Below are 23275 nucleotides of genomic sequence, written 5' to 3' on the forward strand. Positions count from 1 at the left end.
CGTTTTGAAATCGGCCATCACAAGTCGCTATTTAGTTGTTGTTTTTTGGCGCTCCAAAAATATTCTCATCGCTTATAACATTAATATTTAACCACTTTATTCACATGAACTGATTTAAATATGTTTTTAGTACCTTTATGGATCTTGAGAGAGCAAAATGTCCATTGCTCCCTATGGAGGCCTCACGGAGCTATTGGATTTCAACTAAAATATCTTAATTTGTGTTCTGAAGATTAACAAAGGTCTTATGGGTGTGGAACGACATGAGGGTAAGTAATAAATGACAGAATTTTCATTTTTGGGTGAAGTAACCCATCAAGACTAAATTTTCAGACTAGAATGTTGTTCCAGGATCAACAAAATATGTTGACCCAGGAATATCAGGACGTGCTTGTCGGCTGACATCATACTCACTCTTTATCAATGGAAAAGCAAGTGACAACTCCAACAGCTGTGCATGTGGCTGTCCTAAGGATCTCTCTGGATTATACACAATAGAATATATGGTTGACTTTTACATTTAAACCAGACAGAACAACTATTTATTCCTGATATACTGCTAATGATGTTGTCACTTAGTAACAGTGAACATGGTTACCGTATAAGAGCCAGTTCTCCAAAGTGTTCCCCTTCACCCATCTTACGGATGATTTTCTGATGTCCGTTCACTTGTTTCGTCACTAATACCTAATGGGAAATGGACAAAATCATGACTAGTTGTTTTAAGTAAGATTTCTTTTAATTAAGGACTATTTAAAATTATGTTTAAAACAAACACACACAGAGAGACCATTCTGTACCATCTTTTATAATATGGTTGTGAAAAATGTGCAAAGTTTCATGTATAGACTTGCACAAAAGGTTCATGTATTTTGTGTAAGGTTACATTTCTGTGTAAAGGTGCTGGAAAACACATATTTAGATTAAACCCTCATTAAATGCAGGCACTCCTAAGTCATGTACATAAAACATAAATAATGTAATCAGTGTTGCAGAGGATGTTCAAGAATAAAACTACAGTGAGATAAGAGAGCGACTGAGTAATGTTTTACAGTATTTCACAATTGCTAAAACACTAAACCCCATTCTCTGAACCCAATGCTCAGTGGCCTAAACCCATTTGTCGAATCAGTCACTTTGTAGGCAAAACCTTAAACAAGGTTAGGTAGTTAAGACACTGTTTGCAAATCTCATCCACTCTTTTTGCAAAACTTTAAACACTTTCTTACTCGCTAAAACACATTTTGCACTGTGTTGCAAAATGGTGAATACATGTGGCAAAAGTTAAACACAACTACAACACAGTTGTCATCCTTTAAACACAATGACTCAAAATTATTCACACTTGTTTCTAATGAAGTGATCAAATCAACTGTATAAAATATAGGTCAGTTCAGAGTGCACAGGTGACACAGTGCTGAATGATGATACCAACAATAGATGGAAACAATCTGAAAAGTAGAGGAGGAAGAGTATGTGTAAGAGGATGATGAGGAGAAAGAGCAAGGGGTGTGGAGACAAGGCTGTCAAGGCTGGATCCGGCTCAGGTTTTTCCCTTTGCCTGGTGAGAGACGACATTGCCTGTGATGTGGAAAATGTCCTCAACAATATTCAATAATATTCAACAATATTATTGATCTGACAGTACTGACATTATAGGATGAGAACTGAACTAAGCTAGCCTAGATGATGACATCACTGTTTTCTGCAGAACTGCTTTATAGAGGAAAATAATTACAGTAATTTACATAATAATTGATGGTCTTTACAATGTAAGTGAATCAACACTGAACTGACTTCAGCTGAACAATGACACTATTTTCTTTTAGAGCTGTACAGCCAAAATGAACCCTCTTTGCCTTACTGATCATCATGTACCTGTTATCACTGTAAAGCTGCTTTGACTATACTATACTATACTATACTATACTATACTATACTATACTATACTATACTATACTATACTATACTATACTATACTAGTATCTGTGTAGTATAAATTGCAATTGAAATAAAGGTGACTTGACTTGATTTAGGCCGGACCCAACATGAAGACGTGATGCTGAAGCAGAATGAATCTCTCACTGACTCTGAACTTTGTTGTGTGTGTGTGTGTGTGTGTACTGTATCATGCTTTTCATTTAGAGTTTTCTTCGACCTTTTAGTCATTTGCATTTAGACTGCTGTATGTTTGCATTATGTAAGTACTGTATATACAGACATTCAACTATATAATATTGAATATAATACTGTACTTGCAGTATAGTATACTTAAAATTCACATTACTTTTGATTTCTATACATTTTATGTAATGGCAAAATGTGTTTACTGTTTTACTATATACTTTTTTTTTCTGTACCCTCATGTTCTGGATGTTGTGTTTTCCATTTTTTAATGTAGTGTCTAATGAATGATCTGTATGTGTTTAAGATGAAGAAGTGCTTAAGTTAAAGATTGGATTTGTGATTAATGTTTTGAGAAAATGAGTGATGATTTCAAGAAATGTGTTTTAGCAATTGTGAAATACTGTAATGAGTAATGTTGTAGTAATGTTGAGTAATGTTTTACCTCTCCTTTTAGAATGATATAAAAAGTACTGCCCTCTGCTCCTTCTCTGACAATAACTTCATTGTTCTGAAACTTCACCTTGCAGGGGAACAAACATAGATAAAAACTGAGTAATCAGATCAAGCTTAGAAGAAAATATACCATATGTACAAAACAAAACACAATCACAATTTTGACTTTCATTCACATGTTCCTAAACATACTGTACTTCAGACTACACTAAAATACATTCATAGTACTAGTTAAATGAGAGTATCACACTCATTGACCATTCCTTTGTTTTTCCTATCTCTAAGTCAAGGATTGAAATATTGATATTTTCAGGCTGGCCAAACTCTGACACCTAGTGTTTTAGGTATGTATTTACATTTTTGTTTGCTTCAAAAATCAGACTGTTGTACATCAAATTCAACAAATGCACAAATGTGAATGTTAAATGGCTTAAAACAGTGGACCTGGGGACCTACAGCTCTGCACATTTTGTACAGATGCTCAATTGCAAAATCATTCCAGTGCACTGGAACGTTCACTCCCTAACAAATCTGACAATGAACCACAAAAACATCAAAAAATCAAAGCTCTGAACACGCCATTGTATATGCTCACTTAATGGAAATTACGTCACGTTTCTGAAGTGAAAAACTTGAAGGCCCGCTGAAGTGTCTTGGAACGCACAGCATTATAGAGGGTATGCATAGACATCACTTTCCCACCGAAACGCGCTCCCTCAGTTGGACTGAGTGGCAAAAGAACCTGCTGCATGACTGGATTTAATAGGGGAAACTGCGAAAACGCGAGTGAAACAAACGATTACACTAAAGGTCGGGCTTAATAATGTTCCTTATGACATGTCTGTGGAAACGATGACATCATGCACATGCGCATTACATGTTCAGTCTAATGGCCTGCCAGCAGAATACGGCGTTTTTAGTCATTTTCACAGATTTGTATGAATGGGGATCGTTTTGACAATGGTGTCGCCTGTACGCCAGATAAGGAAAAACTTTAACTGTTTTAAGCATATCGTTGTCATGTAAACGTACCCAAAATGTGCAGAACGGTGGGTCCCCAGGTCCAGGACTGAAAAGTGGCTTAACAATAGTTTGACTTAATAAAAACTATTGCAAACAACAAGATCCTAATGATGGTTACTAGGCTACTTTATGATGTGAGGATTTCTCTCTGAAAGACGTGAGACACTTTGGGCCCTATTTTAAGAGCAATAAATCTTAGCACAGTAAAATACAGTATGTCATATGCATAGTTATTAAGCAAGTAAAGGAAAAATCTTACTTTGACACAAAGTCTAGTATATTTTCTTCAAGAATACTTAAGACATCCTTCATTTAGAATATTTCCCTATCATAACAATCATAAGTCTATTTACTATTTATAAGAGTAAAATCACACTGACTTCTTCCATGGAATCAATGATCTTTGACAGTTGCACATCATTCAGGGCCTTCAAAGTGCGAGCCCTGTTGGAAACAATCATAAACAATAGAAATTACTCAGCAATAATACACTGATACACATTATGAACAATATACAAACAGTGAAGATTCACAGTGCACAATATGCAAAGCATCTGATATTTTACTAATACAGGCTAAATATAAGCTTGAAGTGATGTGAGAATGTCTTACGTTTTCAGGAAGCCCATGAGTTGCTCTCGTTTCTTCTTGGATTTGTTGGTCATGATGCTTCGATATGTTTGCCTCTCAATACACCATAACTTTACTGCAGTGACGGCTGTGGGTAAGAGAGTATCAAAACACTTATTTACAACATCAGCAGGGGGTGACCCACATCACTCATGTTCAGCCATCACTCCAGAATGATAACTGACCTTTGACAGATGCTGTGCGTTTACAGTTGTACAGAATAGCCAGTTCCCCAAACATATCGCCAGAGCTCAAAGTTCGCAGATCACGTCCAGCCTGAGTGACCTTCAGCTCCCCCGCTAGAATGGAAATGGAATTTAAGTTCATCATTTCATTCTTACAGTCTGTGCTCATGTTCTTTCTTTCAAACATATGCATTATTTTTTAAATTGAGACTGAGGTGAAAACTGACTTGTGCTGAAATAGAAAATTTGACCTTTTTTTTTTTGAGAAAAAGACTCTTTACGGAGTGCTTTTACGTGTCGACCTTGGGGAGCATTTTGCTCTGTATGTTCACATTAATCACGTTTCTTTGTCACTCTTATATATACATAAACAATTGTAATCTTGACCAATAACATCCACACAAATATATTTTTCTACTGTGGCGTATACCATATTGCAACATCTCTGCTAGTGGATGCATTTCGTCAAAAGAAAGAAAGAAAGAAAGAAAGAAAGAAAGATGCATTAAATTGATCAAAAGTGACAGTAGAGACATTTAGAATGTTACAAGAGGTTTTGATTTCAAATAAATGCATTTTATTGAACTTTCTATTCATCAAAATGTTTTCAACATTGATAATTGTCACGGTGCACATAAAAACAAGATGTTGAGATCCAGTTGCAGTATAAGTATTTATTGGGGAATCCAGAAACGTTAATCCAAAGGCAGGCAAGGGTCAAAATCCAAAATATCCAGTCCACAAAACAAAAGCCAGAGAAACAAACAGTGCACATAATACAACGAACCACAACCAAGGACAGACACAACTCAGTATAAATAGACAGACACTAATAACATAATACAGAACAGCTGAGTGCAATGAACGAGGTTAATGAGTCCAGGGAAGTGTCTATTGGGTAATGTAGTGAATGTATGGGTGGAAATGAGAGTCCGGGATGGAGTGCCCTCTAGTGGCTAATTCGGGCACTCTCACTGACGGTCGTGACATTACCCCCCCTCAAAAGGAGCGGCTACCAGACGCTCCACCAGAAAACAAAAAAAACAAACACCAGCAACTCAGGAGGGAGGTGGACAGGAGGAGGATCAGGGGGAGGGATGGCGGGCCAGATCCAGGGTCCCCAACTGATAGCCAGGGTGGTGCTGGAGGAACTGACCAGGCTGGTTCCAGCACCTCTGGAATCCTGGCTGAGTGCCAGGGCGGTGCTGGCGGAACTGACCAGGCTGGTGCCAGCGCCTCTGGAATCCTAGCTGGGTGCCAGGGTGGAGCTGGAGGAACTGACCAGGCGGGTTCCAACGGTTCCAACGGTTCCAACGGACGGGGCAGTGGCAGCAGGGCAGGAAGCCTGGACGACGGTGGCAGGACAGAAGATCTGGGCGGTGGCGGCAGAGCAGAAGACTTGGACGGCGGCAGGGCAGAAGGTTTGGAGGGGGGCAGGGCAGTAGGCTTGGACGGCGGCGACAGGGCTGGCCAAGGGTGCTTCGTGGCTGTATCAGGGAGAACGAGCAGCTCGGTGACGGCCTCCATGGCCGTATCAGGGAGAGCGGAGGACTCAGGGACGGCAGCGGGCTCGGACTGGAACTGCTCTGGGACGGCAACGTGTTCGGACTGGAGCTGCTCAGGGACGGCAACGTGTTCGGACTGGAGCTGCTCAGGGACGGCAACGTGCTCAGGCTGGAGCTGCTCTGGGACGGCCGCGTGCTCAGGCTGGGGCTGCTCTGGGACGGCAGCGTGCTCAGGCTGGGGCTGCTCTGGGACGGCAGCGTGCTCAGGCTGGGGCTGCTCTGGGACGGCAGCGTGCTCAGGCTGGGGCTGCTCTGGGACGGCAGCGTGCTCAGGCTGGGGCTGCTCTGGGACGGCAGCGTGCTCAGGCTGGGGCTGCTCTGGGACGGCAGCGTGCTCAGGCTGGGGCTGCTCTGGGACGGCAGCGTGCTCAGGCTGGGGCTGCTCTGGGACGGCAGCGTGCTCAGGCTGGGGCTGCTCTGGGACGGCAGCGTGCTCAGGCTGGGGCTGCTCTGGGACGGCAGCCTGCTCAGGCTGGGGCTGCTCTGGGACGGCAGCCTGCTCAGGCTGGGGCTGCTCTGGGACGGCAGCCTGCTCAGGCTGGGGCTGCTCTGGGACGGCAGCGTGCTCGGGCTGCTCCGGGACGGCAGCGGGCTCGGGCTGCTCTTGCGAAGGCGGCAAGGCGCTTCGGTGGCGCCGGCAGGGCAAGGCGCTTCGGTGGCGCCGGCAGGGCAAGGCGCTTGGAGAACCCACGATCAACCACTAGAGTGGTCTCCAGGCCTTGTAGGATGGAGGAAGCCCTTCTCCTCCTTCTCCTCCACTTATGAGGGTGAGGCGGTGGCTTACCCAAAATGGCCTCACTGGCTGGAGCGGACTTACTGACTGGAGCGTACTCTGGAGTGGACTCACTGACTGGAGCAGGCTCTGGATTGGACTCACTGACTGGAGCAGACTCTGGAGTGGACTCACTGACTGGAGCAGACTCACTGACTGGAACGGGCTCTGGAGTGGACTCACTAACTGGAGTGGACTCACTGACTGGAACGGGCTCTGGAGTGGACTCACTAACTGGAGCGGGCTCTGGAGTGGACTCACTAACTGGAGCGGGCTCTGGAGTGGACTCACTGACTAGAGTGGACTCACTGCCTGGAACGGGCTCTGGAGTGGACTCACTAACTGGAGCGGACTCTGGAGTGGACTCACTAACTGGAGCGGACTCTGGAGTGGACTCACTGACTGGAGCGGACTCACTGACTGAAGCGGGCTCTGGAGTGGACTCAATGGCTGGAGCGGGCTCTGGAGTGGACTCACTGGCTGGAGCGGGCTCTGGAGTGGACTCACTGGCTGGAGCGGGCTCTGGAGTGGACTCACTGGCTGGAGCGGGCTCTGGAGTGGATTCACTGACTGGAGCGGGCTCTGGAGAGGACTCACTGCCTGGAGCGGGCTCTGGAGAGGACTCACTGGCTGGAGCGGGCTCTGGAGTGGACTCACTGGCTGGAGCGGGCTCTGGAGTGGACTCACTGGCTGAAGCGGGCTCTGGAGTGAATTCACTGACTGGAGCGGGCTCTGGAGAAGACTCACTGGCTGGAGCGGGCTCTGGAGAGGACTCACTGGCTGGAGCGGGCTCTGGAGTGGACTCACTGACTGAAGCGGGCTCTGGAGTGGATTCACTGACTGGAGCGGGCTCTGGAGAGGACTCACTGGCTGGAGCGGGCTCTGGAGAGGACTCACTGGCTGGAGCGGGCTCTGGAGAGGACTCACTGGCTGGAGCGGGCTCTGGAGAGGACTCACTGGCTGGAGCGGGCTCTGGAGAGGACTCACTGGCTGGAGCGGGCTCTGGAGAGGACTCACTGGCTGGAGCGGGCTCTGGAGAGGACTCACTGGCTGGAGCGGGCTCTGGAGTGGACTCACTAACTGAAGCGGGCTCTGGAGTGGATTCACTGACTGGAGCGGGCTCTGGAGAGGACTCACTGGCTGGAGTGGACTCTCTAACTAAAGCGGGCTCTGGAGTGGACTCACTGGCTGGAGCGGGCTCTGGAGTGGACTCACTGGCTGGAGCGGGCTCTGGAGCGGACTCACTGGCTGGAGCGGGCTCTGGAGCGGACTCACTGGCTGGAGCGGGCTCTGGAGAGGACTCACTGGTTGGAGCGGGCTCTGGAGAGGACTCACTGGCTGGAGCGGGATCATTGACTGGAGCGGCCTCCGGGCCTTGATGTCCGAAGGAAGCCTTCTTCCTTCTCCTCCTCCTCCCTCTACCGGGGTGAAGCTGAGGCTCAGTGCCCACCTCCCCTGTGACTTCAGAGACGGATTCATGATCTGGAGCAGGCACACTGCCTGGTTGACTTGGTGAGGCCCAATCTACCCGATGGCGGAGATAGGCGGCGAACCTCCAAAAATCCAAGTCCTGTAGCCCTTCCATCTCACACTGAGGTAGAGGATCATCAATGCAGCCATTAAAAATCTCCTTCAGCGCTGCATCGTTGTACCTCAGCCCCACCGCCATCGTCCAAAAGACCGTGGCGAAGCATCCTACCTCTTCTCCCTCCTGGCGTAGAGCCATCACTGTCCCAAGCAGTGCCATACGCTCCCTGCAAGTGCCTGCCAGAATGGTCCTCATGCTGCTGGATCTTAATATGGTGGTTCGTTCTGTCACGGTGCACATAAAAACAAGATGTTGAGATCCAGTTGCAGCATAAGTAATTATTGGGGAATCCAGAAACGTTAATCCAAAGGCAGGCAAGGGTCAAAATCCAAAATATCCAGTCCACAAAACAAAAGCCAGAGAAACAAACAGTGCACATAACAATACAACGAACCACAACCAAGGACAGACACAACTCAGTATAAATAGACAGACACTAATAACATAATACAGAACAGCTGAGTGCAATGAACGAGGTTAATGAGTCCAGGGAAGTGTCTATTGGGTAATGTAGTGAATGTATGGGTGGAAATGAGAGTCCGGGATGGAGTGCCCTCTAGTGGCTAATTCGGGCACTCTCACTGACGGTCGTGACAGATAATAAGAAGAACCATTATTAATAACTGAGCACCAATAATAATAATAACTGAGCATCAAATCAGAATATTAGAATGATTTAATATTAGAATGATTAAATTCGCAGGCAAAGCAAAGTCTAAAACTCACCGAGATGCCCATGTCTACTTGCTTTATGCATTGCTGTCACATGTAACTTATTTATCGACTATGTTAAACATGAGAATATATCAAAATGCAGCAGAATCTTTGACAATAACGACTATATAGTTTATGGAAAATACAGAAAAAATGTGGGCTTCATCATATAATACAACTTTTCAACAAAGTTATCTAAATGGCAGCAAAAAGCATTCTTAAAACAAACCCTTAAAGCGTTAATTCACCCAAAAACGTCTAGGTTACTAATGTAACCCCCATTCCCAGAAGGAGGGAACGGAGACGTTACGTCGATACTGACGTAATGGGGTCTCGCTAGGGAGCCCAATCACCTCCAAGGATACAAAACAAGCCAATGGGAATTGGCCTGTGAGATTTACATGCCGGGCCCCTCCCCCGACATCCGGGTATAAATAGGGCCGGCATACTCACCTTCATTCATATTTTTGCTGAAGAGCCGAGATAGGTATCTGGCCGCTCAGCGGTGGCACAAAGCAATGGCAAGGGAACGTAACGTCTCCGTTCCCTCCTTCTGGGAACGGGGGTTACATTAGTAACCTAGACGTTCCCATTCAGTCAGTCACGTTCGACGTTACGTCGATACTGACGTAATGGGGTCCAGTGGAAAACGCCATAGCAACTGAACCACGTTACGAGTGTTAGGGAGGCAGGTGCTGGCAGGCTGAGGCGTGCCAAGTGCAAATGCGGCCCATACTCGCAACCCTCCAGCGCCCAGAGTAAGCCCAGGAATGTCTTCCATACCGGTGGGATGGAGAGGACAGGGCGTTACCGTGGAGAAGTCGAAGCTGCTGTTCCTACCCCACGGGGGAGAGTGCTTCGGAACTCAATCCCTCGTTTTCCAGCAACGACAAAAACGCCAGGAAAGCGTTCCCCGAGGAGGGGAAAGCTACGGAGACCACACCCTGCCCGAAGGGAGGTAACGTGTGGAGACACATATGGACTGGTCGGAGAACAGTAACGCATATGGAAGATCTCTGATGTAGGTCCTACCTTTCGGGAGGAACGACTAGCAATCAGAGACGGGGCAAAAGCGAAGCCGCCCAGGGAAAGACATGGGTTTACCGTCAGGGAAACCTTACCCTGGACAATCTCATATGGGATTACCCGAGGGGAATCACAGCATATGGGCATCTAGCCCAGTACAAGGGCAGACCAACTGGGCATACACACGAGTACTGGACCTAGCGCCGGACGCCTCCGCCACGTCTGGCCGCCGCAAGATGCAGGAGGAACTCCACAGGGTTCGCCGTTACGGGGAACTGAACTGAGGAGCAGAAAAAGTGCTCGCATTCCCTCTCCCGAGGGAAATGGCACAGCAAGCGAACACCCATGGCTAACTACGAGTAGAAAGCACACGGGTGGACACCGGTTCCACTCGGAGGTTATAATACCTCGCGAACGTATTCGGTGTCGCCCAGCCTGCAGCTCTGCAGATGTCTGCAACAGAGGCGCCGTGCGCCAACTCCCAGGAGGAAGCAACACCCCGAGTGGAGTGAGCTCGCAACCCGAGAGGGCACGGCTCGCCTTGGGACTGGTACGCCAAGGCGACGGCATCCACTATCCAGTGGGCCAGCCTGTTTGGAGACAGCCTTTCCCTTCTGCTGACCTCCAAAACAGACAAAGAGCTGCTCAGAGCTTCTGAAGCTCTGTGTGCGGTCCACGTAAACGCGCAGAGCACGAACGGGACACAGCAACGCAAGGGCTGGGTCTGCATCCTCCGGGGGCAGTGCTTGCAGGTTCACCACCTGGTCCCTGAAGGGAGTGGTGGGAACCTTGGGCACATATCCAGGCCGGGGTCTCAAGATGACTTGAGAGTAGTCCGGCCCGAATTCCAGGCAAGGCCTAGGGGGATACAACCTCCTGGCGCCTCTAAGGAACCTGATGATCAGGTCGTGCTTCCCTAGTGACTTGCCGTCGAGCACATCGTGATGTGCTGCGATGGCGGCCACATAGACCTTCAGGGTGGAAGGGGACAGCCTCCGTTCCAAACCCTCTTGAAGGAAGGAAAGCACACCGACCGGGCATTTCCGGGGGTCCTCCCTGCGGGAGGAACACCACTCAACGAACAGACTCCACTTCAAGGCGTAAGCGCGCCTCGTTGAGGGGGCTCGGGCCGAAGTGATGGTGTCGACTACCGCGGGCGGTAGGTCACTCAAGTCTGCCACGTCCCGTCCAGGAACCACACGTGGAGGTTCCACAGGTCGGGACGCGGGTGCCATATGGTGCCCTGCCCCTGAGAGAGGAGATCCTGCCTCAGGGGGATGCGCCAGGGATGGGCTGTCGCGAGGAGCATGAGTTCCGGGAACCAGGTCCGGTTGGGCCAGTACGGCGCAACTAGCAAGACCTGCTCCTCGTCCTCCCTGACCTTGCACAGTGTCTGTGCAAGGAGGCTCACTGGGGGAAACGCATACTTGCGTAGGCCCCGGGGCCAGCTGTGTGCCAGTGCATCCATGCCGAGGGTCCCCTCGGTCAGCGAAGAAAACAACTGGCAATGGGCGGATTCCCGAGAAGCGAACAGGTCCACCTGTGCTTCCCCGAACCGGCTCCATATCAGCTGGACCGCCTGGAGGTGGAGTCTCCATTCCCCCGGGAGCGTGAGCTGTCGTGAGAGCGCATCGGCCGCACGATTGAGCTCGCCCGGGATGTAGGAGGCGTACAACGACCTGAGTCGGCGCTGACTCCACAGAAGGAGATGGCGGGCGAGTTGCGACATGCGACGGGAGCGTAGACCACCCTGGTGGTTGATATACGCTACCGTCGATGTGTTGTCCGTCCGGACCAGTACATGCTTGCCCTGCAGCAGCGGTCAAAACCGGCGCAGGGCAAGGAGTACTGCCAGCAACTCGAGGCAGTTGATATGCCAATGGAGATGGGGTCCTGTCCAGGAGCCCGACGCCGAGTGGCCACTGCATATGGCACCCCAGCCGGTGGTGGAAGCATCAACATGCCTGGACACTTGTACTAGGGGCACCCCGGCCCGTAGAAAAGCAAGGTCCGACCACGGGCTGAATGTGCGGCGACACTCCGGTGTGATGACCACACGGAGTGAGCCATGGTGCCATGCCCACCTCGGGACCCGGTCGTGAAGCCAGTGCTGAAGCGGTCTCATATGAAGCAATCCGAGCGGGACCGCGGCTACGGATGCCATATGCCCCAGGAGCCTCTGAAACTGTTTCAGTGGGACCGCTGTTTCCCGCGAGAACGAATTCAGGCAGTTCAGCAGTGACTGTGCACGCTTGTTGGTGAGACGTGCTGTCATGTTGACCGAGTCCAGCTCCACACCGAGAAAAGAGATGCTCTGCACGGGGCAGAGCTTGCTCTTTTCCCAGTTGACCCGAAGCCCCAACTGACTGAGGTGCCTGAGCACCAGGTCCCTGTGTTCGCACAACTGCTCTCGAGACTGGGCCAGAATGAGCCAGTCGTCGAGGTAGTTGAGAATGCGAACGCCCACTTCCCTGAGCGGGGCAAGGGCCCCCTCCGCGACTTTGGTAAAGACGCGAGGAGACAGGGACAGCCCGAAGGGTAGGACCCTGTACTGATATGCACGCCCCTCGAACGCAAACCGTAGGAACGGTCTGTGTCGAGGAAGGATCGAGACATGAAAGTACGCGTCCTTCAGGTCGATAGCTGCAAACCAATCCTGGGCGCGAACGCATGTGAGAATGCGTTTCACCTTGAGCATCTTGAACGGGAGCCTGTGGAGGGCCCGATTCAAGACACGCAGGTCCAGGATTGGTCGTAACCCCCCGCCTTTCTTGGGTACTATGAAGTAAGGGCTGTAAAACCCAGACTCCATCTCGGCTGGAGGGACAGGCTCTATTGCGTCCTTCGCCAAGAGAACCGCAATCTCCGCCCGCAGGACAGAGGCGTTGGGACCTGTCACCGAGGTGAACAGAACGCCGCTGAACCTGGGTGGACGCCTGGCGAACTGAATCACGTAGCCGAGTCTGACTGTCCGAATGAGCCAACGGGACGGGTTGGGAAGGCGTAGCCACGCCTCCAAGCACCGTACGAGTGGAACCATCCGGACAACAGAAGTACCCACGGGGGGGCAGCATGGAGCACTGTGGCCTGACTCGGCAGGCAGTGCTCCCCGAAGTCGAGGCTGTGAGTGGAGTCCACTCACATGGCTCCGAGTGGGCAGGGTGGCGTGGGAAGGCGGTGCGTTCCCGGGGCGCCAAGACCCTGCCCGTGGTGAAGGAAGGAACGGCTGAGAGAGAGGGAGCGGAAGCTCGCTCACCCTCAGCGCGGACCTTCTCATATGACCCAGAGGTTTTGGAAATTGCTCTTTTATTGAAAATGTGGGAAAGAAAACAAAACACAGGATTTTCCCCCGGGCCCTGTCCCGGGGGAGGGAGCGGTGCGGTCACCGTCTCCGCGGCAACTTCCAAAACTTCCGGGTCTCCCGTCTCAGGGCCGCTTCTTCGCCTTCTTCCTTTTCTTAGAAGGCGGTTTGGCGGCCTGGGCGGGGGGCGTGGCCTTCCTGCGGGTGGCTCGAGGAGGGTGAGAGGATTCTAACCCCACAGGAGCCTGAGCCGCAGGGGGACGCCCTCGGCGAGGAGCAGACAGAGGCACAGCCCGAGGCGGATTGGTGGCATCATCGCGCCTGGGCAGGATGTGTTTGATAGCCTCCGTCTGCTTCTGCACCGCCGAGAACTGCTGGGCAAAGTCCTCGACGGTGTCGCCGAAGAGGCCGGACTGGGAGATGGGGGCGTCAAGAAAGCGAGCTTTGTCGACTTCCCTCATCTCAGCCAGGTCCAACCAGAGATGCCGTTCCTGGACCACCAGGGTGGACATCGTTTGACCCAGGGCACGTGCCGTGACCTTCGTCGCCCGGAGGGCGAGGTCGGTCGCGGCGCGCAGCTCTTGAAGCACTCCTGGGTCAGCACTACCCTCGTGCAGGTCCTTCAGCGCTTTCGCCTGATGGACCTGCAGAATCGCCATGGCGTGCAGGGCAGAAGCTGCCTGTCCAGCAGCGGAGTAAGCCTTGGCCGCGAGAGCATAAATGCACCGCAACCGCATGTTCCACCTGTGGAATGTCCACGTACCCCCTGGCGGCCCCACCATCGAGGGTAGTGAGAGTGGAGGAGGCAGAGGACCGCAGTCTGGCCGTATGAGGTGCCAGCCAGGTCTTCTGGAGCTCCTCATACACCTCCGGGAAGAAAGGCACTGGGGCGGGACGCGGCTGGGTGCCGCGCCCCGAACCCAGAAACCAATCACCCAACCGCGAGCGCTCGGGGCAGGGTGGAGGGTTCCACTCAAGCCCGATGCCCGCGGCGGCCCGGGCAAGCATGGCCGTAAGCTCAGAGTCCGCCTCTGACTGAGCCACCACCCCTGAAGGCGGGAGCTCAGAGTCATCGTCAGACTCCGAACCGTTCAGCCCACTCCCCGACGCAGCGATCGACATCCGATCCTCCTCCGGAGCGCCGAAAGTGACGTGGGGCACCCCCGAGGAGGGCCCCGCGACAGCAGGCGGCAGCTCGACGGCACATGGTGCTGTGGAGGAGTGGGAGGTTCGTGGGGACGGACCCGACGAAGTGGCTCCCACTGTGACCCTCAGATCTCCCAGAGCACTAACCGGGCCAGCAGCCGCTACAGCCGCCGGCGTTGGGGTAGTGGCAGAGGGGCCTCTCACTTCTGTTTTAAAGAAGGAGAGGCGCGATCTCAGCACCAACATGGACATGCCCTCACAGTGAGGGCATGTGCCATCCATGAGCGCTGACTCAGCGTGCGGTCTACCCAGACACGTGAGACAGTGATCATGGCCGTCAGAGGAGGTCAGGAAACGACCGCATCCAGAAACACACGGACGAAAAGACATCTTGAAAAAGACGCTGATCGCCCGTGCTTGCTCTTTCAGTATACCTCACCAGCCGAAGCACCCAGGGACGAGTGTGGCACCGTCCTGTGGGCAGCGCGCCGTCACACCCACCGCTGAGCGTGCCTTCCCACCAGCTGGAGAGACTCGAGCAGCCACCAGGAACAAAAAACAGCCGAGTAGCAATTAAAATTGCTGTTTTTAGGATCTTGTCCTATAGCAATTATAATTGCTGTTTTTGCTCTTTGAAATTCGCTCTTTCTTAAGAGGTGAATGTGCAGATCCGATCCGATCGGCTCCGAAGCAAAAGTATGAATGAAGGCGAGTATGCCGGCCCTATTTATACCCGGATGCCGGGGGAGGGGCCCGGCATGTAAATCTCACAGGCCAATTCCCATTGGCTTGTTTTGTATCCTTGGAGGTGATCGGGCTGCCTAGCGAGACCCCATTACGTCAGTATCGACGTAACGTCGAACGTGACTGACTGAATGAGAACTACCCTTACTGTCATGATCACCAGTTGGAGTGCCCTAGTTAGCCACTAGAGGGCACTCCAACACAGACTACTGCCTCTCCTCACTTGGACTTCATTTCCCATAAACCACTTCCTGGACTCATTATCCCGTCATTGCACTCAGCTGTTTTGTGTTTGGTGATTAGTGTCTGTCTATTTATACCTGGTTCGTTTCTGCTTTTGTGATCGAGGTTTCATTTATGGTCACTGGCTTCTGTTTGTGGTTTCTTTGTTTTGTGTGGACTGCTCTGTGGATTTTGACCCCTGCCTGTTTGGATTACGTTTATAGATTACTCAATTAAAACTGCATTTGGATCTAACCCTCTTGTCTCTGTGCCATTCCGTGACACTTACATTGTTTTAAAACCTGTATGACTGACTTTCTTCTGTAGAACAAAAATTAACATTTTAATTTTTGGGTTAACTATCCATATAAGTCTATATGCAGCCAGCGCGGATAAGTTAAAGCTGCTGTCTGCGATTTCTCTCTAGCGGTTAATAAACAGAACTGCACACGTCTTGCGGAAGAACATTGTAGCCGGAGCTACTTTTCTCCATGTATGTCTATGGCGAGTCACGCAGTTACTGTGATACTCTGTGGTGGCAGGTCCTACCAGTCCGGTCTGTCTGGTAGGTATACGTATTATACGTGTACCAAAATGATTCAGGGTAAGACAAAAACACGGTTCGGAAAATGGATTCATGTTGTACATTCTCATTATATAATTTTTATAAATCTTGAACACAAAAAAAGTTGCGGACAGCAGCTTTAAGAAGATAATGTAAGATAAGAAGAACACCTTTTTTGCGTTCTTTTTGAATGACCAATGTCCATCTCAGACACTTGAGAAACAAAGAGCTTACAGGCTGGACATCTGCTGCATATAACAGATTCACTGGCTTTTTACTGGCATGTCAGTTCACATGGGACCACTAGTACCTGGGGTTATTTTACAGGCTGTTTCATAGAAGGTAAAAGACACCGTAATCTTTACAGACATATGAACACACAATCTGTAAAAAATATGGAACGCTTACTCAGATGAGCGATTCTGAAGGAAATAAAATTACAGAGAAGCTCTGGTAATTATTACATGACTCACCTCCACAAATAAAACTAATACCATATGCACAGAGCTTAAAACAATGGCTGGCTTACCATATCTTTATATGGCAGAAATAGTAAGGCTTGTATGTTAGTATGCATTTCCGAATTCAGCAACACATACACACCAGCGACAATGTACATGCTGTCTCCCTCTGTGCCCTCTCTGATGATGTCATCACCAGAACAACAGTCCAGAACCTTCATCAGTTCCACCATCATACTGATCTGCTCCTCATCCAGACGACGAAGAAAGTCATTTTTATGGATGGCCTTCACGATCTGAGCTGCCTCACTGATTACCAGACACATACAAACAAAGCATGACGGTTAGTAAAACACAACTATTTTTAAATTTATTTTGAGACTGGTGTTGAATTAGATTCAGTATTGAATTTTGATTAGTATGTGTTTAAAGTTACCTAGCAGTTTTTTTTACTCTATTGGCAGTGATTTCCAGAACTTCTGGTACTCGCTCCGGGGCCATGACAGCTGCCCGACTCCGTCGAACCACAGGGATTTCATTACTGTTTTGTCGAGGGCCGCAATCTGACAGACAACATTAAAAGCGAACTTATCTTAATGTATTAAACTTTACACAGGATAAAGATCAGACTGAAATGATCAGGGATACTGTGGAAAATGATCTTCAGCTGAATGCTTCAAATGTTAGTTCTTTCATGTTTTTTGATCACCCAATAGGTTGTCTCACGTAGCCAGACCTGCAGACTGACAGCAGAAGGTCTGGACTCTATCGCAGCTTTCATTGGCCAAGCACCACCCAAGGGGACATTTGACTGACATGTAACGCAACCAATCACAGTTCGATTTGTTCCGCGTCATGTTTAGGGGCATGAAAATGTAAATGTAATGCATCTAATAAATGATTCATTTAAGAATGTTGTGCAAGTTTGCTGCAACAATGGAGCCACAAACTTTACATACTTTTGAAAACCCAACATTTAGTTGATCCTGGAAAGGGCTCATTGTCACAGTTGTAAACATGATGGATTTCTTCTTCCACGAGGGGGTTTTGCGTCATGGCATTTGTTTCTAGGCGGACCATTAAAGAACGCGACACACCTCTCCTGGACATCCTCTAGAATTCAACCAACCAGATGACGACTTCGAAAATCCTGAAGTGTTTCCAGTTAAGTGTGCCATATCAGACATTCACCCCCCAGATTCTTGGGTGTGACATCTGCAGCGGAGACTACCCAATATGTGACCCAATCATCCAAATTGATATATACGGATATATAAATTGTGCGAGCTTTAAGCAAAACCCTTCATAATTTTTATGAATTATAACATATGTTTTATGTTAGAATTAATGAATAATATTGTATTAATAGAAACATAATAGGAATGAAAAGGGATGGAGGTGAATCCATTAGTTTGTTCTGTCTTACCGAGCTCATCCAATCGTCCCTGCAGCACCTGTAATAATCTCTCTTTCTGTTCAAGCTGTCTCTCTGTAATAAGAAAACAACATTCTAGTGTGCATTAAAAAAAAATCACCACCACATACAAATGTGCACTCAAAAATCAGAAAAACCGTGAAGAGCAGTAATCATTCATATCTTGATATAGTGGTCTTACTCAGCTCCTGGTTCTGGTTCTGAAGTTCCTGGTTGAGCTGGCATTCTTTCTCCAGCATTTGTCGGATTTTCTTGAGTTGGGCTTCCATTGGCCTGATGAGATTCTTACTAGAGCAGCATGACACTAAAAAAGAGTAGTAAAAACTCTAACATACAGCTAACATGTGTAAGTTAATATGTAACTGCAACATTTAAAAAAAATAAATAAATAAATACTGATTCATTGAACAAGTCTTCAAAATGAATGGATGACCATCAAAAAGGTTTCCAGGTTAGTGGATTCCAATTTAATTGAATAGTTTTGCTTGTAAGTTTATTCTGGTGTTTTCACATTCGCCATCAAGCCTGTGAGAGTGCAACGCTGCAACAGCTATCTGATTTGATCACAGACAAGAAGAAACAATACCTTGACTCTTTCATTATCATAAGGGCCCGAGTACCAGTGGTGTGAGGATCCTATTGTAATTGCTCAGCCAATTATTCTTCTTTTCTGAAATTAAACGCATTTTTGAGGGCCTAAACATGCTCGAAAACTCATGAAACTTTGCACATGTGTCAGAAGTGGTGAAAATTTACGTCAGATATGGGTTTCAGAATTAGGTGTGGCAAAATCGCTCAATAGCACCACCTACAAAATTTCAATTAAGCGCCGGTTTCACGTACAGGTATGAAATTAAGTAGACAGAAGTAACAGCCCAATACCTGCAAAAAAGCCCCGGATGCAAAATCTGTAAACCCAACAGGAAGTGAGATATTTTGAATTTTATCTGCAAAATTTTGGCAGTTTTTGCCATTTCCACATGTTGTACTTTAACTCCTCCTAGAGCTTTAATCAGATCAGCATCATATTTGGTCAGTCTAATGTAAAGGCCTTTGTGACATTAAATTGTGAAGATCTAGAGTTTTTGCTGAAGGGCGTGTCCGTGGCGGCCTGACAAAGTTCGATGTTTCACCATGAAACAGGAAGTTGTTGTAACTCAGACATACAATGTCTGATCTGCCCCAAACTTCACAGGTTTGATAAGAGTCCTGGCCTGAAGACATCTACATGGCAATATTCAGTTACAGTCATAGCGCCACCTGTCGGCAACAGGACATGACATGTTTTACACTATGATTAAGTCCTCATAGAGATTCAAACAGAACCACATCATATATGGTCACGTTAAATCATGAAACACGTGGCTAGTGTATGAGATTAACGCCACGAAAACAAACTTCAAACTTCACATGTTTGATAATAGTCCTGGCCTGAAGACATCTACATGGCGATATTCTCACCTGTGAACTGCCTAAACACAGACAGCACATCACATACCCCACCAGGGACAGTAACATAGTGGACCATTGCTACTTTCTTTTGAACGATACATATCACTCTGTACCCCAGGCAGCTTTGGGACTCATCACTGTTAATCTTCTCCCATTCTACAGGCAAAAATTTAAATCTGTTAAGCCTGTAATAAGGACTGTGAAGAGATGGACCAATAAAACAGAGCAGGAACTATAAGTCTGTTTTGACTGCACTGATTTGAGTGTTTTTGAAGCCGCAGCCACTGATCTGGATAAGCTCACTGATACTGTGACATTATCAGTTTCTGTGAAGATGTGTGTTTCCACTAAGACTTATATGATATATAATAATGACAGGCCGTGGTTCAAAACTCAGACAGCTTTGCCAGGTCATACAGGATGCTTACACAAGTGTGGATAATTTCTTGTACAAACAGGTAAAAAAAAAACACTGACAAAAGAAATGTAAAAAATAAAATACAATAAAATAAAATAAAATAAAATAAAATAAAATAAAAACTGCATGGACTTTATGGGGCAGTTAATGTCAGATTTTGTTCCCAATTCAGATAGATAGGACTTGGTCTTGGTCTTGTCAACAGAAGAAGTTCAGTCTGCCATATAATGATAATATCCAGCTGTCTTTGATACTGTTCTGTCCACTTCTATAACTGTCAGTCACTGTCAGGGGTATAACGTATAGTTGATCTGTGATCTGAACAGAGCAGGGCCCAAGGTTCAGCACGCATGTGATTTGTGGATTAATTGCAAAGATTAACCATCATAAATTGAAAGTTTATCATTTGCACGTCTTGTCTTGCCATTTTACACATTCAAGCAATTTTAAACCATAGGGCAGGTGACAGATAACTTAATTTGGTACTCGCTAACTGTTAACTGTGTGCACAGCCACACACACCTGAAGTGCACACACACACACAGAGGAACAGCTGAGAAACAGTTGTGCCTTATGTGAATGTAAACAGTTGAGAAAGAAATCGAATAATTTAAATTAAATTATTTTGGATCCATGAATTTGGTCTTAAATTGACATATAAATACCTTCTGCTGTTTTCTGTGTCATTAATGATAATCAAACAATAAAACAAAGCTTTAACAAAGATTAATCAATATTTAATTTATACAGCAAACACTTCAGTGTTATCTTACATTTAGGCCTAATTATTACATTTCTACTGAATACTACAGTTTCACCTTACTTTATTTGTAACTTTGTTATACTGTATTTATCTATGCTTGTAATTAGTATATATACTTGTCAACCTTCAACACTTGTACACCTCCAGAGTGAAGAAATGGGCAGGTAACATCATCATGGATAACTCTCAAGTTTTAATTTTTCTAACTGTAAATTACATACATATTTTATTTTAATTTGACTCATTTAATTCTTTCTCTCTATTCTCTTATGTTGTAAGTACCTAGAGCTCATGGAAATTCCTTGTGTGCTTGCACACACTTATAATAAATGATAATAATTTGTTACATTTATATAGCGCTTTTCTCAGTACTCAAAGCACTTTACATATGGAAGGGATCTCCTTAACTACTACCAATGTGCAGCATCCACCTGGATGATGTAACAGCAGCCATATTGCGCCAGAGAGCCCACCACACACCAGTTTTTTGGTTTAGAGAAGACAGAGGGATGAAGCCAATCAGTATATACTGTATATGGGAATGATTAGGAGGCCATGATGATAGACAGAGGCCAATGGCTAAAATTGGGATTTTTTTTATGACCACAGAGAGTCAGGACCTCAGTTTAACGTCTCATCTGAAGGATGTTGCTTTTTGACAGTATTTGACAGTATAGTCCCATCACTATAAGGCGTTAGGACCCACACAGACCACAGGGTGAGCACCCCTTGCTGACCTCACTAACACCTGTACATACATCTACATCACTTAATAATGTCAAAGAATTAATATACCTTTCATTTACCTTATAACACAATGGCTGATGCATCATCATCATCAGCTAATGTATCAAGGGCCATTATGAGAAAAACAGAAATTACAATCACAAAGGACACATTTACATACATTTCTTAAGTGTTTTATATATATATATATATACAGCCAGTCACAAACAGACAATGTTTAATAAATAATTTCAGTATTTCAGTCTATTATCGCAGTATCATCTAATTCAGATAAAATTGCTTTTAAATGTCATGTAGAAACAAAACAAATGTAAATGGACTCATTCTGTTGACACTGACAGTTGAATAAGCTACAAACTTTATGCTGCCAGTAGAGCTGACTTCCATTTTATGAAGCAGTGCGTTTAATAGCAGCATTTTCAAGCCAATGTTAACCTTTGAGGAAATGATTAGCTAGCCTTATTGCCCTCTATGCTGTACGCTTTATGACTGAAGAGGTGGTCAGGGTCAACTGAAATCCTGCCATCATTGCTTGCTAAAGGAAATTTGAGGGTTTAGATAGATTTGGTGGACAACATCTTTTAAACTTGTGCAGAGATAAAATGTTCTTTATATTAAAGCGCTCTGTCCCGTCACATGTCTAGAATACTGCCAACTGCAAGGCGTAGTAGATAAATAGAAGGCCCTTGCCAGGTATCCCACAAAGCACAGCAACACATTGATACACACTGGTAATCCATACAAATAATACATGTTTGTCATTTCTACTGCCCGTAATCAAATCTTTGTTTTATTTGTTAATGAAACCTACCTGAACACTCAAGCTCTCACTCCAGATCGGTCTGTTCTGACAGAAAGATCAGCTTGATAGATATAAATCATTAACCTGATGCCCCACCCTTCCTCACAGGTAAAAAGGAAAATGTGATTATACTAGAACAGACCTAGAAGAAAATTTTCATGCTCAGACATTCCTCTTTCAAAGATTTATTGAAGTTTAGTTCATTTATCAACCTCAGGAGGTCTCAGTTATTCAGTTCATTTATCAACTTCAGATATGTCTCCTAACGCAGGAAAAATAATAAACACACAAAGGACAAAAAATGGAGGCTAGTGAGAAAACCTTAATTCTTATTAGCAGAATGGAATGGTTACACCATGAGATATTTCATGAATACTTTGGACTTTGCTAGGAAGTTTGAATTTATTATGTATGAATATAAGTGGTTTGTTTCACTGCCTTCCATTGTATTTATGGTGTGTGAGTTTATTTCATTTGTCAAAGTTGAGAAATGTGTTTCCACTGTAGAGACACATTGTCAGGTTTCTGTTCTGTTTTCTATGTCACTGGAAGAAGAGACAGATGATCGACTCAGGACTTTGAAATGGCAAACAGGGAAAAGCACACACAAGCACACACAAAAAACCAGCTGCCACTCATTAGGAATGGCATCTACCTTTTGCAAGAGGAAACACAACCAGTCTACTAAAGTAAAATAAAAATCTGGTGAATGCCAGATTAAAATGTATGAAAAAGCACTGCCTTGTCATCTGACCCAGTTTCCCAGCATGTTTGATTGTTGTATTCAGTTCATCTAATGTCTATTAATTAACTCATTAGGTCCTTGTTTGGTTTAGTATTTATACTCCTTGTATTCCTGCAGTGTTTGTCCTGTCTGCATTAATGTTGAGGTGTGTGTGACCCATTTTTCTCTGTGTTCCTGAGTAAGTTTTTTTAAGGCTGTTTTCTGATTCCTTCATCTTTGTGCACTACTTATATATAACCACCTGTGACACATACTAAATAATATTAAAAGTAATTTCATTTTCATGGATTAAATGAAAATGTTTTTTGGACGAATGCCATGATAAAATTATTTAATGGGTTAGTTCACCCAAAAATGAAATGTCACTATGCCAAATGTGTATGACAACAGT

General features: G+C 46.6%; 1 protein-coding gene across 2 annotated transcripts in view; it reads right to left on the reverse strand.

The window, feature by feature from the left end:
• The window catches only part of prkg3 (protein kinase cGMP-dependent 3), a 39441-nt gene extending 17217 nt beyond the window's left edge, over positions 1–22224 (reverse strand). The window contains exons 1-12 of one of the 2 annotated variants that reach the window (XM_067383545.1): positions 22149–22189; positions 21397–21432; positions 18139–18261; positions 17949–18011; positions 16959–17085; positions 16665–16831; positions 4419–4532; positions 4216–4321; positions 3984–4047; positions 2570–2647; positions 599–687; positions 415–480 (exon numbers count right to left, since the gene is read on the reverse strand). In XM_067383545.1, the coding sequence (XP_067239646.1) occupies positions 415–480; positions 599–687; positions 2570–2647; positions 3984–4047; positions 4216–4321; positions 4419–4532; positions 16665–16831; positions 16959–17085; positions 17949–18011; positions 18139–18226 (962 nt within the window). In that variant the 5' untranslated portion in view covers positions 18227–18261; positions 21397–21432; positions 22149–22189. Of the gene's footprint in view, positions 1–414; positions 481–598; positions 688–2569; positions 2648–3983; positions 4048–4215; positions 4322–4418; positions 4533–16664; positions 16832–16958; positions 17086–17948; positions 18012–18138; positions 18262–21396; positions 21433–22148 lie in introns of both variants that reach the window. The other variant, XM_067383544.1, reaches the window with a different exon arrangement.
• Positions 22225–23275: the final 1051 nt, after the last annotated feature.

The sequence above is a fragment of the Chanodichthys erythropterus genome, chromosome 4 (assembly GCF_024489055.1).
Source record: "Chanodichthys erythropterus isolate Z2021 chromosome 4, ASM2448905v1, whole genome shotgun sequence".
Taxonomy (NCBI): Eukaryota; Metazoa; Chordata; class Actinopteri; order Cypriniformes; family Xenocyprididae; genus Chanodichthys; species Chanodichthys erythropterus.